The sequence below is a fragment of the Manacus candei genome, unplaced genomic scaffold (assembly GCF_025592945.1).
Source record: "Manacus candei isolate 608988 ecotype Guabito, Panama unplaced genomic scaffold, ASM2559294v1 h1tg000050l, whole genome shotgun sequence".
In the NCBI taxonomy this organism is placed as follows: domain Eukaryota; kingdom Metazoa; phylum Chordata; class Aves; order Passeriformes; family Pipridae; genus Manacus; species Manacus candei.
In genome coordinates this window covers 36,824,835-36,843,970 of record NW_026138098.1, presented here as the reverse complement: position 1 = coordinate 36,843,970, position 19,136 = coordinate 36,824,835, and the positions used below count along the sequence as shown (strand labels likewise).

The following is a 19,136-nucleotide window of genomic DNA, read 5'->3' as shown; positions in this document are numbered from 1 at the left end:
GATCCATGGGCCGAGGGACAACAAGGCCCAGTGCCGGGTCCTGCCCTTGGGTCACACCAACCCCTGCAGCTCCAGGCTGGGGCAGAGGGGCTGCAAAGCTGGGAAAGGCCCTGGGGGTGCTGGTGACAGCGGCTGGACACGAGCCCGGCTGTGCCCAGGGGGGCAAGAAGGCCAAGGGCCCCCGGGCTGTGCCAGCCATGGTGTGGGCACAGGCCCAGGGCAGTGCCCGTCCCTGTGCTGGCACCGCTGAGGGACCGCGAGGGCTGGGCCCAGTTCTGGGCCCTCAACAGGAGAGACCCGGAGGGGCTGGAGCGCGTGCAGGGAAGGGAACGGAGCTGGGAAGGGGCTGGAGCAGCAGGAGGGGCTGAGGGAGCTGGGGGGGCTCAGCCTGGAGAAAAGGAGGCTCAGGGGGGACCTTCTGGCTCTGCAAGTCCCTGACAGGAGGGGGGAGCCGGGGGGGGGGTCGGGCTCTGCTGCCAGGGAACAAGGGACAGGAGGAGAGGGAACGGCCTCAGGCTGTGCCAGGGGAGGCTCAGGTTGGCCAGGAGGAGGAATTTGTTGCTGGAAAGGGTGGTGAGGCCTTGGCAGGGGCTGCCCAGGGAGGTTTGGAGTGCCCATCCCTGGAGGTGTCCCAGGAAGGCCTGGCCATGGCACTCAGTGCTCTGGGCTGGGGGACAAGGTGGGCATCGGGCACAGGGGGGACTGTGGTGTTGAAGGCTTTTTCCAGCCTGAATGATTCTGGGATTCTAAGTTGTAATAAATGTAGTTAGGCTACTGCTGGAGCCTAATATGATTACCAAAAGTAAGAAACAGATTAATGGTTTGCACCTCTATACTCAGCGTATCTCTGACTCCTGGTGTGAACCTGCTCACTTGTGCTCTTCCTGAGTAGGGGTTGATCCAGTGACCAAGCAACAGTGAAGAACAGGTTTGGATTAAGTGTCAGATTTTTAGATAGCACTGCCTCCTCCCATCAGGAGTCAGATAAGGTCAGCAGATCATTAAGCCCACTGCAAAGCTTTGTCAACATACAGAGTCAAGCCCTTCACTAGATGTGAGTCCTCTTACGATCATCATCAGCATTTCCCAAATTTAGTCTGAAGACAGCAGTCCAGTCACTGGAAGGAAACAGTTGTCCCTCCCCAATTTATTAGTCCAAATTATAAGCAGGAATACTGCTATTCCCAAGTCATGAGGATACTGGCTAGTCAAGAAGGACAAGCAGCACACAGGACAGCCAGTTAAGCCACTGATTCTGCCAAGAACAGAGCCTAAAATGAGGAGCGTTTGTGCAACAAAAGGACACACACTGCTCAGCCCAAGGGAAGAGAAGAGCTGGCTTGCTGTGCCAGGAAGCACCAGCCAAGAGAAAAACCTGACCCTTGCTCCAGAGGAGGATCATGGCTTTTGGGGACCAATCCCAGGTGGCACACAGAGCCCAGGTCACTTGATCTAGCATGGGTAAATACGTGTTTGGCTTTTGGGAGACACATCTCGATTGGCCTGAAGAGGAGGCGTTTCCTCTGCTCCAACCTAGAGCAGTGCCGGGTTGGTTAACTGGGAGACCTGCCTGAGACTCTCCCCTCAGGCAAAACATCCCAAGATAGATACCAACCATGCCTCTGTTTCCCCTTCAGAAGAAGCAGCATTCAAGCACAGAGGGGTTCTGTATGGAGGACATTCTGTTTTTCCCACCCGTGCCCTTGGTGCACCAGGAGTTGTACATTCACCACAGCCCCTCTTCCAGCTTCTCCAAAATTAGTGTTTCTCCCCTTGCTATTTATGACCTCTTCACCCATTTTAAAATTGTCAAGCTTTTGGATCCATCAGTGCCTTTCTCTACCCTCTCTGTTCTTTGTTCAGCCCTCTTACTCACTTGACTAGTTCCTGTACATCCTGCCCCCTCCACATACACCTGCAGGGAAGTATTTTTAGGTTTTAGGACACGTTCACATCCCTTCTGTCAGTCAACAGAGAGGAGCAGCAGCAAAACACAGATGCCTATGTTAGGAGACAAAAGGCTGCTCCTTTGATCTCGTGCAATTTCCAGCTCAGAGGTCTCCTGGGTCACCCATCTAATCAACCTTTCCTTTGCCAAATCTCTCCTTAAAGCCACACACGTTTCCAACAAGCAACATCCTATGGCAAGGAGCTGCCCAGCTTCACACACTGCTCTGAATTTGTTCTCTTTGTAGAGGCTGTGGCCCATTTAATCCTTTCTACTTACAGCCTTGCAATAATATTCTTTCCAACTACAGTGACCTCAAAACTGGACTCCTGAGCAGTAACTTATCCCAGACTCTACCTGACAGGTGATAAGATCGTTTTTCCTAGGGGGATTACTTGAAAGCTCTGCAGTTTCCCAGCCCAGTTGGTCTCACCAACTTTACAATCTTCCCAGTAGAAACAATCCATCCTATTTATCTTGATTAAAACTGCCACATTTGCAGTGCCACTGAACTCACTTCCTTTTTTCTATATATACAACATGCAAATCCTTCCAGATCCATCTCTGCCAGGAAAAAAAAAATAAAATCCATCAGCTGTCCCTACCCTCTATTTCTTGTAATTTTATTCATTTCTACCCCTGTAAGGACCTTTCCCCTTTAACCCCACCCACATGATTTCTTTAGATAAGGAAACCTGTGGAAAGATGCCTGGAAATCATGACTGTGGCTCCCATGACACCCTATTTTACACTCCCTGATCCTTCCTAAGAGCTCCAAGAGCCATGATTTCCTTTCACTGACACTACTCATGTTCATCAAGGAGCTCACCAAAACTAGTTTGGGGCTTTATTTCTACAAGAATGGCCTGTAATTCTGATTTGCTCCTGGAGCTGCTTTTTGCATTTCCCCTTTATTTGACCATTTGTATTTAAATCATCACATCTGCCAGACCCCAGAAGCTTGTTGGCTCTTATTTCAGCTATTTCCTTCAAGTTTTTAGCACTCCTGGGGTAATATCACCCAGCTCGAGCAACTTGGCACATTTTCATGTCCTCCCAGCTGCGTGGTGGTCTTTTTAGTTTTACAGTTTACTAAGCAAGGAAGCCAGTAATGTAAATATGCTGCTAAAGTCTCCAAAACCAGCATTACACAGACATTATTCATTCCAAGGGGAGTGGATTTCATATCCCACCCCTCCAAAAAATGTTTCAGAAATGCTAAGACCAAAAAAGAAAAAATAAATTAACATTCTGGCTATCAGTGCTGGCTTTAAGCAAGGTTTGGCTCTACCTTCCAGCTAGCAGGGATGTTGAAATGGAAGTAAATCACCAAAAAGATGGGGAATATCTGAGTTAAAAAAACCAGCAAGACATATGTTTCCAAAGCAGGAAACAAATTATAGCATATACAGAGAAAAGTTTATAAGAACAAGGAAAGAACAGCTCCTGAAGACAAAAGAAGGATTAAACAAGGTGCTTGTTCTCACTGTAACTTGAGTTTTTACCTCACCTGCTTTAGTCTCATGAAATGCTCATGCTGAGTGGCCAAACTGTCCTGGGAGGCCAAACAAACCTCTCCCACTCACAAGTATCCCACTGGATTATTTTAATGAGGATTAAAACTGTTTCCTGATACGACACAATCCCGAGTCTTCAACACCTCTAACACAGTAGAGGTGTCTTGGTGTCTCATTTCCCAGACTGCTCAAGCACTCCCTGATCAGCCTCTGGGGTCAGGACTCCAGTTCAGATGGGGTTTCATATCATCTAATGATGACAATAAAAAGTGGCCATCAAGGTTAAAACAGCAATATTTTTAATTATGGGGAGAGTGACAGATTGCCTGTTCAGAGAATGCACGCAGGCAAAGGTTACCACTGTCCCTACATTTCTGATAAAGGCAGGACAAGCCACAAACCACTGATAAACTCGTAACAGTAGCACAGGCTAATAAATATTAGAAGAAAGGCCTGATGTTTCCACACTCACTCCATGTGCTTCACAATCAATTCATGACTCAGCACCGTGTTGGAAGCATCAAAGTTCTCAACATCGCACTCTGGCAACTGCCACCAGTCCTTCAACCCACTCCTGTGCACTCAGCAGGGAAAGCCCACTGAATAAACCTCCACCTTTGAATGCAGTTGCATAAAACTCGACCATAAAATATTAAGAGCTTGTGTAAAAGTGATTGCTGCAGGTTGGCTTTGTGCCCATTTCATGGGGCACTTCCAAGTGAGCAGCAGTGGCTGTCAAGGGCTTGCTCGGGGTTCACTGGAGACATGTGGCAGCTCCAGCTACTGAACCACCCACACTGGGGTTTTGTGTGTTAGTTTTACCTTTTAAGTAAATCTGACCACAGCTGAACAATCCATCAGCACAACCCCGAAAGCCAAGTCTCACCATGGGAAAAAAATAAGGCATGGTGGAAAAGCACAGACATGGGATTTGTCATCCAGGCAGGTTCTAGTTCTTGTCAGTCTCAGCAGATTGGGGTTTAACCCGGAATCTTCTGCACCAGCTCACCCACCCTCAGCAGCACATCATTCCTACCTTTCCCAGGACTACTGAGAGTTCACTTGTTCCATATCCAAAGTGATATTTCTTTTAACTGTATTTCCTAAGCACTGATATGACTTTCAGCTAGAGATAACACAAAGCCCAGGAAATAGTGGGATAAGAAGACATTTCCTACAGCAAAACCTTCAAACCTCATGTAAAAATCCCTCCAACAAGTTCAGAGAATGTAAGTTTTAACACCTATTTAACAAGCAAGCTTAGATTACATTCTGTCCTTTTTCTCCCTAATAAAAGAGCCAGGACTAAACACTCCAAAACCTGTTTTCAGCTGTAGGATGAATTCATCCTCCCCTCCCTGTGATTTATTTCTGGGAAAAACAGCTGGAGGAACCTTAAACCTACACAGAAACAGCAGAGAACAAGGAATGCAGTGGTGGGACTCAAAGGGCAGCAGAAATATTAAAAAGTGGTGTTGCTCAGAGCCACCACAAATACCAACAAGGTAAAATGTTTCTTCTTTTCCAACAAGGCCACACATGAGCTCACTCGTGACAAAGGCAAACCTGAACAGCTGAAGGGACTACACAAAGCTCATTAAAAACCAACAGCTCTTATGGAGTCCTGAAAGACTTAACCACTCAGCTAATAAGCCTTTACTGGGTTTCACTTCAGAGCTTCTGCACTTCCAAAGGCTGTTTTTTTGGCTGATCCCACCTCTCTGTTCTTTCACACCTCAGAGATGAGATGCATTAGTGCACCAGCAGCACACTGATCCTGAGTGTTCATTTACTATAACCAGCCCAAACCAAACCAAGAGGGTCTTGCCACTTCCTGCCCCAGGTGGACACTGCTTAGGTCAGTCCCTTGGTGTGTTAGCTTTGTTACTGTTTTGTTTGGGTTTTTAATTGCTTACATGAAAGGATACAACTCCATAAAAGTTGCTGAGATACTTTTTCAGAGCAGTCCTGAGCAAGCACGTTATTGGGTAACTAAGGAGAGATTTAAGCACATCCTGGGGAGACTGAAAGGCCCAAGAAACACCTGAAATATCTAGTTCTAGGCAGACAGAGGAACAGCTCACAGGACAGCCTGAACCTGCTGATGCACCCAGAGCCACAGCCCTGCACTGTGCAAACGTGGGATCCCAGCAGCAACAAAGGGGGTTTAGCAAAAGAAATGACAGAACAATTCGAATCTGAACAAAAGGGCTCTTTAAATTATTTCATTTCTACTTCCCTTTTGGGAAGCTTTGGCTTTGGTCCCTTTGCACAGGCTATAAAAAAAGAGTTTTGAATAATTAAGTGATTTTAGATCACGCATTGTGTTCTTTTGCACTGAGTCACAGGTTTGAAGGAGCAGTGAGAGCACAGCAGTCAGTGACTACTGAAAGGGGACCAACTGCGTGGGGAAGTGACCTGAAAGAGGATGGCAAATTACAGGGAACAGTAAAAACTACCAGTAAATTGCCAAATTAGTCTGTTTACCTTACAGCTTAGCCTGGTATAACTCACAAAGATCACCTTCACTTGATCTTGAACTACATTCAAATAAGTCTTTTTTTTTTTTAATACCTTGAACCTGCTTTCACTCAGAGGAAACCCCCAAATATTTTGCCATGTATATGTGTAGCCTGGTTGGTATTTTCCATCCATACTATAAATACTGGGAAGGCTGCCCAAAGCATGCCTCCCAATTTCCAGATCCTTATGGCAATCCATAATAACTGGGATTTCATATTCTTTCACGAGCAAGAAAGGCAGAATTGTTAAATATTTTTTTTCCTTTCTAGCTTCAAAAAGTTTAAAACAGTTATAGTGAATAGCTGATATGTTTAAATTGTGCCACAACCCATTTGCAAATCCACCCTTGCCCAAGTCTGTAGCTGCAAAGGCTTTTAAAAATCAGATTAGCAGCTTCATATTACATTAACTACCAAAACACACAGATTTCTCATCAACACACACTGTTGGCAGAATATCTTCACTAAACTGCCGGGAAAATCAAAAGTGAGGAAGAATTCCCAGTTAACTTCTTTGCCACATAGTTGCATAGCCTGACTATTTTCTATCCCTAAGAGGAAGACCTGGGAAAACCACAGTTCTTATGCCTTCACAGAAGTAAAGTGCTTTATGGACTAAGACACTGGCCAAGAATGCCATTCCAGCACAGCAAATCACCTGGCTTCATTTTATGTGGTACATTTAATTAATACATTTTTTTTGTACTTCAGAAAATTTGTATGGAAGAGAGCCCTGCTGCCCAGCCTCTCCCTAGAAATGGGCTCATGACACTTCCTTACAGACTGGTAAGAAGGTGAGAAGGTTGCAAGGTCAGCAATCACTTAATGGAAGAAAAAGGGCTACAATAAAAGCAACGTTGCTCTTTTTAATTTTGTAGTAACTGGGAGTGAAAACAGGACAAAGCTATTCAACAGAAATACATAAAGTATTCTACAAAAATACAGCATTGCCAACACTGTTCTCTACTGCCAAGCCTGGAGCAGAACAGATAATCCAGATCCCTCAGCTTCTTGCTGGAACACAAATGCTTCTCTTTCTACTTTTGGATAGCCCAATCTAAGCTTTCCAGAAAGAAAAGAGATCTTGGGGCAATTGGAAGTAAATTTCCTGTTCTTCAGTTTTTAGAGCAAACAGCCAGATACAAATCAATGTTAAACACTGTCAAATTGGAACAGCATTCCTCTAAGAGACATTTTGTCATCACAAAAGTTCATTTTCTGAGTAAGGAATTGCTGCAAAAATATTTAACCCGTTGCCCTGAAGTTGAAAGAGAAAGAAGAGATGCTCACACAGAAATATTTTCTGTTATTAACACTGGTGTTGTACATTTTGTTTTCATCTGTACTCTCACGTGGCCGCGGCACCTGGGCTAAGTCTCTCTCCCAGCTGGAAAAGGATTAGCCGCACCTCCGCTCCCTAGATCCCGAGAGAGACAAGGCGTTCCAGCACCGCGGCAGATTCCCACATCCTCGGCAGGGTTACCCAACCCAGGTTATTCCCGTGGCTCCGGTGCTTTACGACTGCCACCTTCCGTTGTGGAGCGGAGTGACACGCTCCTGCAGCGCCCGGCTCCTGCTCAGGAGGATGCTCATCCTCGAGGCTGCTCACCCGGCTCGGAATGCTGCACGATTTAGGGTCCCGACCCTTCACACTCACTGCCCGCTCCCCTCTGTGCTGGCAAAACACCACGAGAGCCCCAGGGACTGCAACAGAACTTCCCCAGCCAAGGCTGGAAGGCAGGATGCAGTTCCACCATTCCTTTGGACACATCTGCTCTTCCCAGCTCCTAATGCAGCACTGCTGACCCAGTTCTCAGGAAATAAGAACATTTTCTTACAGCTTTTTTGGGGGGTTTTAAATCACTATTTAACTTACAGGGATGTCTTACACACAGCTGTGACCAGTGCATGGAATATAAGGATGGAAAGGCTGTCACTGTTCAAAGAGTAAATTCCACTGAAAGGAAACAAAATTGATGACTCAAGGTACATCCTCACATCTGGATGTGGCACCTGGGGACATGGCTCAGTGATCTCAAGGGCCTTTCTATGCTTAACAAGTCTGTGATTCAGGGTTGGTTTTGTTGGTTTGTTTTTCTTTTTTAATTTTTTTCCCCAGATTTCAGAAGGACAGAGCAGTTTAAGGGCCTTCCTTTTCTGTTTATCTGTTAACCTGCACTTCTTCCTGATCATCCTGACAGACACAGCAATCCTCTGTTCCCAACAGGGTGTTAAGAAAGGATGAAGGAGTTTAAATAAACAGTGGTGTAGCACAACCACTGCTTTAACTCCATCACTACCAACAAGGTTTCACCACTCCCACACCAACCTTCCCCTTCCAGACAACACAGCACAATTCCTCAACCCAGCTTGGCTCTAGAGGGGTCCAATGCTTACATATCAACCCCAAAGCTGAATTTGCTGGTTGCAATTCAAAGTTACTTATGAATTTTTAGCAAGTATTTAATGGCACAGTATTTATACAATCTAATGGTCATATCCTTGATATCACATACTTTTTATCAACATTGCCATACTAATCTGCTAAGGTATTAATTCATGTGACTGATCACTGAACTATGAATTTGTAATTGTTCAGTTGGCAAGAGGAACATGCACACAGATCATAAATTACCATTTAAAGCAGCTTTCTCAAAAAAAGTTATCAGCACACATAAGCAAATGCAGGTGATTCTGTGACAGACATCCCAACCTGTAACTGAATCAAAACTGATCCCACTTTTGTCCCTGCTTTACTTCTCCCCATCAGACCAATCCACACAAGACAAGAGCAACACCAAACAGCTCCCAAACCCCAACTGCTACAGGCTCAGAGGAGTGAACACCACCCAAAAACAGCACAGGCATCTCCCCTGTCCTTTTTGAGCAAGCACAGGGATGGTCAGGTCCATGACACTACAAAGGCAGTTTTGAGGACTGCACAACACAGTGGTTGGAGTGCCACTGCCACTGTTCTTCCACTGACACAGAGTGGCTTGTCAAATCCTGGGAATAATCCAAGACAAATGACTTTATCAGGGCACCACCCTTTGAGGGCACCTGGGTATTGCATCTTCGACTCTACTAATAGTTGCTTGTAAAGCCTAATATCTTCCTACAGCTCCAATGCTGCTCCCAAACTATGTCTTTGCTGTGAGAGGATGGGAAACTAAACATCCTAAACAGTGGGAAACTAAATACCCCAGGCAGAGGTCTCAGACTGATGGGCTGAGCTACTGACTGTTGTAAATGGCTTCATTTGTCATGTGAACCCAATTTCAGGAGAAGTGTCTTTTTCCTCTTCTTACAAGACACTGAGTGTTATCCCCTAAAGTCTGTCCTTCCCCAGTTCCAACAAAGCAGGTTACAAGAAGGCTGGTTTGCAGTTCCCTCTCCAGCCTCTTGGATCCTGCAACAGCCTGTTCTGGTCTAAAAATCACTGTTGGGATTGATCTGTAATAATTATTTTCTGTAATTGCATTTCAACGCCTTTGATGTGAACAGAAAGGTTTAGTAACACAAGAGACTCAAGGCAAACATAGGCAGACAGACTGTCACAATGTGTTATGGGGGTGCTTTCAGGCCACAGTTAGCCATTTCTGCCACAAATGATTTTTAACAAGGACACTTTAAACAAAACAACCTCATTGCTTTAACTCAATGGTCTCTTCTCAAACTGTGTAGGAAGAGAACACCACTATCAGACAGCAACTGGCTGTCCACAAAGGCCTCTGTGGATCAGCAAGTTAAAAGATGGAATTACAGGAGCTGGGCACAAGAGCATCAATGAAAAAAAATATATACACTTCAAAGTAACACTGTTCCCTTAAAAATTGCATTATCTCTGTTAAAATCCACCTGGCTCAAACTCTCCTAATATTGTCATGTTTGGAAGTAAAGTACTGAGCTTATATTCACATGATATCCAGCTCAGGACTGACCACAGAAAACTCACATCCAAAGCACTGAAGCCTTTTGATTTACCTTTTGCTCTCTTCCACTGCTTTGTCCAAATGCTGGAAGATATCCTGGAATAAAATGCAGCTGGAGCGACTGTTGATGTCATAGCCATACCCTCTCTTCCAGTACTGCTTCAGGTCATTCAGGTATTCCAGGACCTAAAGTAGTGCAATAATAAACACCTGTGAGGTCTGAGGGAAAACAAGCCCCCCAACCTGGAGCAATGATGTTGCCAACACTGAAAGAAATGGACAAAGCTGACGCAAAATCAACCCCAAACATGCAGGCTCCAGTTAAAACTTCAGCATAAAAGGAGATCTAAAAAAATAGATCAGGCTGAAGAGCCACCACATTCAGCATCTGACCACCCTCACAGCCAGGTGAGGTGCTGCACATCACAGGACAGCCACTATCCACTGCTTTTTTAGCATTTCTGATTGTGCCTTGAGCTCACCACCCTTCCCACAGAAGCCATCCCACACCTTTAGCTGAGCTTCCCTGGTTTGACATTCTGGAGATGTGCACACACCTCAAACAGACACAACTGTGCCTTGGATTTATGCAGGAGCACACAGTGCTCTCCCTGTTCTCTGTTCCTTTGCTCACAGTTCCTGCCACCAAAGTTGTTTCCCACCTCACTGCTGAGTTATTTATAAACACATTTAACAGAGTGGGTCTCAGCAGAAGCTCATGGTGATCCTGATCCTCCTGACTCCATTGCCTACCCTTTAGCCAACCTACCCATGCACGTCTCCTCACTTTCCTAAGGGTGGAAATTTCCTTAACAGCCTCAGAGAAGCCTTACAGAACATCAAAGAGTACATCAAACACTTTTTGAAAGAGGAAAAACAAACATTTGTCTCATTTATCTGGGTTCTACTGGGTTTTATTAACAGGCATTTGATTTAGGTATCTGATAGTCCCCAAAACCAAATAAAGAGTCTTAAGAGACCCTAGAAGACTTCATTTGATGTCCTCTAGAATAAATTCTATCATTCTATCTGGAATAAATTTTATCATATGAAAGCTGTCCAGAGTTTTTCTGATGTCACAGAAATAAGTATTATATGAATTAAGCACAACAGGAAAAGACACTTTATATCAGGACAAATCAAGACTGCACCAGCACTCAAGTCTGAATAAAGGATATTTCAGTCTTGCTGCTTGATTAATTCAGAGCTCTTTGGAGAACAAAGTAAGTTTTGTGCCTCTTGACTTAACAAAACACAACTTCTGACTGTGCAAAGAGTTAAATCTGAACATTATGGCATCTTTTGAAGGCTTCTCAAATATCTCTCCCTTTTAGCACATTACAGAATGGTTTGGGTTGGAAAGGACCTTAAAGATTATCTAATTCCAACACCCTGCCATGGGCAGGGACACCTTCCACTATTCCAGGTTGCTCTGAGCCCCACATACCTTGGCATCTTCTTCAGTGAAGAGTGAACACCATGGGGAGGTCACATTTTTTATAGCCAACTCATAAGAGCAGGTGAGAAAAGCCACTTGAACAAGATCTGCAACAAATCCAACAAACAAGCAAAAGATAAAGCACTGCTACACAAGTAGCAACTTTCTCTCAACTTGCCCACTCCAGAAAGCAGAATTAAAAGAATAACACTCAAATCCCTCCAAACAAAGGTAAAGTTGGTTCAATCTAAGGGAGAGATGTTTTCAAACATCATCTTCTTCTGACCAGTAACTAACAACCATTCATTACTGCAACACCAACATACACTTACAGCCTCACACATTTAATTAGAGGCTGCGTCTCCAACTTACAGCACACTCTAAATTACCTACTCTGCATAACTATAAGTCTTGGAAGTTGTTCCCGGCCAGACCGGGAGCCCAAGTCACCTGTAACAGGAACCCCTTACCTGCATTTAGCTCCTCCACTGGCAAACACAAGGCACTCGCGACCTTCTCCAAGACCTTCTTCATCTCGGGCCCCTCTTTGAAGGCGCTCACCTGGCACATGGCCGCATCGTTCTCCTCCACCAGGGCGACGAACTTGGCGCAGTGATCAAAAAACCGCATCAAGGAATCGTTCACTTGGACCTCCACCTCTGGAAGCAAACGGGGGCATCAGGAGAAGCACTGCCATCCCCAAGGGCATCAGCGCCCGGTCACCCCAACACCCTCCTGGGGACAGTCTGCCCACCACTGCAGTGTCCCCACGGAGGGCACGCAGAGTGCGGGGTCCCCTCAGCCTGGGCATGGGGGACATGGCATTGGGCTCGTGGCTTCCCTCAGCCACGGGCCAGTGGAGAGGGCATAGGGCTCCTCCAGCCCCTCAGGGAGGGCATGGGACACCTGCAACCCCTCAGGAAGGGCGTGGGGCTCCTCCAGCTCCTTTGGGAGAGTTGGAAATCCCTCAGCGAGGCCATGCATCTCCCTCAGCTACTCAGGGAGTGCTGGGGGCTCCCTCATGGAGGGCATGGAACTCCCCCAGGCCCTTTGGCAGAACCGGGAATCCCTCAAGGAGGGTTTGGGACTTTCTCGGAGGGGGACATGCAGCTCCCTCAGGGTGGGCACAGGACTCTGCCAGCCCCTAGAATCATAGAATCAGCTGGGTTGGAAGGGACCTTTGAGATCATCAAGTCCAACCCTTGACCCACTACCACTGCGGTTACTAGACCATGGCGCTAAGTGCCACATCCAGTCTCTTTTTAAGAATCTCTAGGTGCAGAGAATCCACTCCTTCCCTGGGCAGCCCATTCCTATGTCTGACCACCCTCTCTGTAAAGAAATTCTTTCTAATATCTAACCTAAACCTCCCCTGGCACAACTTGAGACCATGCCCTCTTGTCTTGAGACCCTCTTTGAGTCCTCAGCCTCTCTCCTTCTGGGAGGGTACGGGACAGCCCCATCCCCTTGGGGAGAGACGGGAATCCCTCAGGGAAGGCCTCACAGGGACTTCCCCAGCCCCACTGGGAGGACGCGGGAATCCCTCAGTCAGGGCACGGGTCTCCCTCTGGGATCAGGGGGGGGCTCCTTCGGTGAGGGCACAGGAGCCCCTCAACCCCCTGGGGAGAGCTGTGAGTCCCTCAGGGAGGGTGCGGGACTCCCTTGACCTTCTCGGAGGGCGCGGGGCTCTCGCAGGGAACGGGATCGGCTGTGCCGGACTCACCGTCGCCGCCGAGGCTGAGGTCGGGCCCGAGCCCGCGGCGGAAGGCGGCCCCGCTCTGCAGGCAGCGGTGCTTGGAGCTGCTGGCCAGCGCCAGGCGGCGGCGGGCGGCGAAGAGCGCGGGGAAGCGGGCGGCCAGGCGGCGGGCCAGCTGCTCCATGTCGCGCCGGCCCTGCGGCGCCAGCCGCCCGTCCAGGCTCTCCTCGTACCACATGGGCCAGGCGGCCAGCGCGGCGGCGGCGGGGCAGGCTGTGGGCTCCGCGGGCCGGCGGAGCAGCCGGGCGTGCAGCTCGCCCAGCCGGCGGACCTGCCCGGCCGTGGGGTAGCGGGTGCCGTGCCGGAGCACGGCGCGGACCTGCAGCGGAGCGCAGGTGGCGGGCGGCGACTCGATCGCGCCGGGACCCAGCGACAGCGGGTCGCGCACCAGGTGCGGGTTCACCTCCTCGTAGCGGGACTTGGTGCCGAAGTAGCCGCTCAAGCCCGCGCTCGCCGGCCGCAGGACGAGGAGCAGCAGGAGGAGGAGAGAGGCGGCTGCCGGGCACGGCGCCATGGCGGCGACTGCCGCAGGAAGAGGCGGAGCGGCGGCGCCTCCTCACGGCTTCACCCGCGGGAGGCACCGCCCCAGCCCGGGGCTCTTATAGCCGGGAGAGCGGAGCCGCGCCCTCACGGCTGCACCCTCCCCCGGGACCGCCCCAGCCCGGGACACTCAGAGCCAGGTGAAGGAACCGCCTCCTCAGGGCTTCACCCGCCTCAGTCTGGGGGTCTTGTACTGAGGCCGAGCCGAGCCAACCCCTCATGGCTTCACACGCCCCTTCACAGGTCGCCTCAGCCCGAGGGTCTTGTGCCCAGGCGGAGCGGAGCCTTCTCCTCACGGCTTCACACGCCTCAGCCTGGGGGTCTCGTACTCCGGCGGAGCGAAGCAGAGCCGCCCGCCTCCCGGCTTCACCCGCCTCAGAGCCGCCCCTCAGCCCGGGGTCTCGTACAGAGCTGTCCCCTCACGGCTTCACTCGCCTCAGGAGCCGCCCCTCAGCCCGGGGTCTCGTACAGAGCTGTCCCCTCACGGCTTCACCCGCCTCAGCCCAGGGCACTCGCATCCGGCGAGGGAGCGGCGGGACCCCTGAGGGGAGCCATGAGCCGTCAGGCCTATTTTTGTACTTCCTTCGCCTCTGTGGAGCCTCACGGACTGCACGGAGCTCCGTAAACCCATCGAGGTTTACCCGCAGTATCAGACATGAGGGGAAAGGGTTATTTTCTCTGTGCAGGCGCCAATAACGCCAGGCAGAGCAACTGGATCGGCTGCAGTAAGGAATGAGAGGCAGAGAAAAGGTACGTTTTCTTTGCATATAAAACTCAAAGCAAACCCCATGGAGCAGATGGGTTCCTGTGTCCCAGATGTGCTAGGTCTCAAAAATTTAACACTGCTTCTCCATCTTCCCTGCAGTTATGCAATACATTTAGGATTACAGAAAATCCAACTTGTTTGACTGGTAACAGATGTGGTACTGTCCCTGGTGTCCTGTTTCAGAAAATCTCTCTGTAGATGTAAAGCAGTAGCAGAAACTTGTTAAGAAATCCCTACCGTGTTTTATTGAACAAATTAGTCTAATTAGCATTTAAATTAGCTAAATATTAAGACATAAGCCTCAGCAAAACCCTGGACCTAGGCCATGCTGGAAATCGGGCAAGTGGGGATGTGGAAGTAAACTTTAGAGCTATCTCTGTTTCTCAGAGCTGTGTGAAAACTTCAGATAAGGTGTTCCTATCTCCAGCATCAGAAAAGCCTTGGCTTAGATAGATTTTTAAAAAGCCAGCACGTTCCCTTTCTTTGTGCTTTTCCATGATAAAATTTCATCCCAAACCAGGAATGTTGCCAGAGGCTACAGCTTCCCTCAGAGCCCACTTTGTCCTCCAACATGGGTAAGCTAACTCGAGAAGGGGCTTTCGAGGGTGTTTTTGGCCCCTTTTTTGCCAAAAAGCAGTTGGATTGCACTCAAAATACAGGCAGTGATGCTGTGAGGGGACTGTGTGTCACTGCTGCAGGGGTTGGCAGCGTGGGGCATGTGGCTTTTTCAATAGAATCATAGAATCAATATCCTGAGTTGGAAGGGATCCATATGGATCATTGAATCACAGGATCATTTAGGTTGAAGAAGACCTCCAAGACGATCAAGTCCAACCTGGGCCTGATCCCCCCCCCCCTTATCACCCAGCCCAGAGCACTGAGTGCCACGGCCAGGCCTTCCCTGGACACCTCCTGGGCTGGGGACTCCACCATCTATCTCCCTGGGCAGCCCCTGCTAAGGCCTGACCACCCTTTCCAGCAAGAAATTCCTCCTGATGTCCAACCTGACCCTCCCCTGGCACAGCTTAAGGCTGTTTCCTCTTGTCCTGTCCTTTGGGCTCTGCTCCCAGGGAACAAGGGAACTCCACCCTCCTGCCAGGGAGTTGCAGACAATGATAAGACACATCCCTGAGCCTCCTAAGAGGAGTCCAACTTTGTTTACCATGGTTTTTGTGTTCCCAGCAGGAACAGGTGGAAATATGGAGCAGTGGAAAAACGAGTGGGAGCACAAAGTTTGCAGCCAGGGATGCTTCCAGCCAGGACAGGTATCCAGAGAGCCACCAGTATTGGTAATAATCAAAGGATCAGACTGGGTCAGGCTGGAAGGGACCACAGTGGGCACCTGGTGCCACCTCCCTGCTCCAGCAGGGCCATCCCAGAGCACAGGGCACAGGAGTGTGTCCACACAGCTCTGGAATATCTCCAGTGAGGAGACTCCACACCCTCTCTGGGCAGCCTGTTCAGTGCTTGGTCACTGCATAGATTCTCCCTCCTGTCCAGGTGGCACTTCCTGGCCATCAGTTCCTGCCCGTTCCTCCTGTGCCATTGCTGGGCCCCCCGAGCAGAGCCTGCTCCATCCTCTGCCCCCTCCCTGCAGACACTCAATCCCATCCCGTGGCATCGCTGGCAGCATGGAATGAAGGCATTGTAATAATCTATCCAGAAAAGCTTAGAAAGGCTTAGAAAAGCAAAGAATAAAAAGAGTCATCCTGTGGAAAAGCCTGAGCACGCTGGTGACACATCAGGTTATAAAACCATTTGGGCAAAAGAATAAGCAAAACATCCCCAGTGCTGATTATACCCGTTTTCACATAAACCCTCACTTCTGAATAGGTAACAGTTTGTAGCTAAGGAAACAGAGTTATCTGTAGCAAAAAGCCAGGCTTGTTGTTAACAAAAACATCTCCAGTCTCATGGGAAAGGCTTAGCTTTTGGCCCACAGGATGTCCTGGGGAGATCTATGTTTTATACAGTCAGATTTTGCTCCCTGCCTACACAGTCAGGCTGTTGCTTATACAGTTGACAACTTTCACTGAATAAATAAATTTTCATGGTAGAAAATATGGGAATAAGTAAGTTTTAAAGCTTCTGGGCAAAGTTATGGGCTCTCAAAGGTAAGCAGACTTAGCTGTCTCCCAGTGATACTGTGCAGGGCTACTTGGCACGTTTCCTGCTGGCTTTGGGAAAGGAAAAGTACGACTGCAAACCACATTATCTTCTTGGAGGCTTTGGCTTGACCCTCTGTAGTGTGTGAAAGGTTACCTCTTATCAAGCAGAATGGCAACTTGCAGGGTATAGAGCAAGAACTGTGGACAGGGGGGGATTTTGTGCCGTTTGTTTCATAAAGATAATACAGGGTTGGATTTGTGATGTCTGAACACCACCAGCTGTCCTCAAATTCATCTCACTTGACAGGTAACGCCCTCGGTTGTTCTGCTGGGGATTCCATCACAAGACCCTTGTGTGTGAGCCACACTGAAGGGTGTGAAGGAAGAGGGAGCAAATTCCATGGTGATTCAGAGGACAATCTCCCCAGTGCAGAGGTGGAAACCCCATTGCACCTCATTTTAATTGCCAGCACCACGTGGAGCAGGTAAACAAACTCTTAATGACTGCACGTGCATTTCACTGGGCATGGAGCTGTGCTGGGAAGGGCTCAGGTTAAACCCCAGTTTGTGCACAAAGGTGAAGCTAGACACTGGCTATTGTTTTAAAAAAGAGGACACTACTATAGAACAGTAGTTTTCAGGAGCAGTGAGACAAACAAAACTGGTTTTCTCATTTGTTTAAGTGTGGGTCTTTTAGATTTAAATGGTTCCTCAAAAATTATTCCAGGGGCTTTGTAATTTTACAAGGCTGCAGTAAATTGGTAAGTAAGCGTTTCAAGACCAGCACAGAGAATGAATTTGGATTTCAGGTTGAAAACAGGTTGAAAACAGGTCCAGAGGGGATAAAATGCAAATACTCCAACATAATTCCATAGTTTATATGAGGCACATCTACCACAATAATTCCTAGCACATCATCTGTTAGAACAAAACCAGCATGGAACTACTCACAGTGCAGTTTTCAGAAAATAGTGTCTTAAGTTGGTTTGAACATTAAATTGTTCAGTTATGTCATTTGAATGGTTTCACAGGATTTTTTTCTATGTATCTGTTAAGACATGGATAATCTCATTAATAAGATATCACTCTATATGGAGTCAGGACAAGTCCAGTTCATATCCCAAAACCACAGACAAAGCATTTACACAACAGCCATGTTACCATTTTCATCCTCCACAATATTGTCATTTTCTTTTTCATTCTTGTTTGTGTTTACATTAGAAGCCAAAAGCATTTACAAACATGCCTGTTCCAAATGCAACATTATCAGATTGTTCTCTCCCCCTTTCTCCTTTATCTTTTTTGTTTCTTTCCATTTTCAAGTGTGGTGATGTTGAGGGTGGTTATTTCATGACTCATGTTTCCATTCAGTAGCATTTTTTTTTGTTCTCTTACAGAGAGTGCAATCAAATTAGTCCTGTCCTGAACAAGTTCTTTATTTCTGCTTCATCTGTGGATTTTCCATAGAGGTGCCTCAATTTCCCACCCAAGCTATGTTCCAAATGACAGAGGAAGTTAATGCACCAACCTCTTACAAAAGCACCTTTTTTCTTATCAATCCTTCCTGCTCCTCAGTGCTTTGGTGGCCTGTAATTGCAATGAATGGTGATATATTTCTTTAGCAGTCAAAGGGCAGAAAAAACATAGTTTACTGCATCCCTGGCTGAGTGTATGCTATTACCTGGTCTTCTCAGGAGTGAAGAAACTGCTCCCGTAGCCAGTCTGAGCCTTGGGGTAATTCCCATCATACAGAACTGCCTGCCTGCAGCTGTAAAAGTCAGGAGTGGTTCTAGGTTTCAGCCTTAAAACCCAATGATATCAATTCCATGGTCCAGGGAGGAAAAGGTGTCACCCTTTAATTTTTGTGTTCTGTTTTCTTTCCCATGCAACCTCATTCCTTTACTTTCAAGGAATGGATCTCCAAGCAAAGATCTCTTCCTGCTGGTTTGCAGCCATCCCTTATTATCTGGTGGCCAGCTGTGGTTTTAGGAGAAGAAATAATTATAGAATCATAGAATGGTTTGGGTTGGAAGGGACCTTAAAGCCCTTCCAGTCCCACCCCCTGCCAGCACAGCAGCTTTGGGGGTTTCTTGTGCACTTTGTAGCATCAATAACTGAGCTGCTTTTATTTCTCCCACGAGGAGGGTGACCCTTTTCCCCGAGAACTTCCCTGGCTCACATGCAGCAGCTTGTGTTTGTGCTTAGCAAGCACAGCTGAGTTGCTGCTGCTGGTGGGCGAGATGGTGGCATCCAGAAACCCAGGCTGTTGATCCTCTGTCAGCTGGCATCACATCTCAGCCCAGTGCAAAGCCATGTCAGCAGAGTGGGGCTCACTTTGGTGCATGTTTTTGTACCCTGGGTGCAGAACTGCTTTGATCTGGGGACATTGCCAGGTCCCTGCTGCTTCTTTGGAAGTGTGGGCTCTTCAGAGGCACTTCCTGCTCTTCTGGGGAGCCCTTTGGGTTCTCTGTAAGCAGGAAAGCAAGGGGCTTTGCCTTACCTGATGGCACATTCTGGCTGGTAGTTGGAGAACTGGAAAAGGAACAACATGTGCACTGATAATTACTGCTTTCTGCAAAAAGGGTTGAATCCAGATCTCATCCCTTCTG

General features: G+C 48.0%; 1 protein-coding gene across 3 annotated transcripts in view; it reads right to left on the bottom strand.

Annotated features, from left to right (window-relative positions):
* MINPP1 (multiple inositol-polyphosphate phosphatase 1) overlaps positions 1-13,685 on the bottom strand; it is a 44,045-nt gene extending 30,360 nt beyond the window's left edge. For all 3 annotated transcript variants that reach the window (XR_007906669.1, XR_007906668.1, XM_051799687.1), the window contains exons 1-4: positions 13,081-13,685; positions 11,828-12,016; positions 11,367-11,464; positions 9,972-10,105 (exon numbers count right to left, since the gene is read on the bottom strand). Coding sequence is in view for 1 of the 3 variants with exons in the window: in XM_051799687.1 (XP_051655647.1) it covers positions 9,972-10,105; positions 11,367-11,464; positions 11,828-12,016; positions 13,081-13,627 (968 nt within the window). In the remaining 2 variants the exon portion in view is untranslated. The remainder of the gene's footprint in view (positions 1-9,971; positions 10,106-11,366; positions 11,465-11,827; positions 12,017-13,080) is intronic.
* Between the last annotated feature and the right edge of the window lie 5,451 nt (positions 13,686-19,136).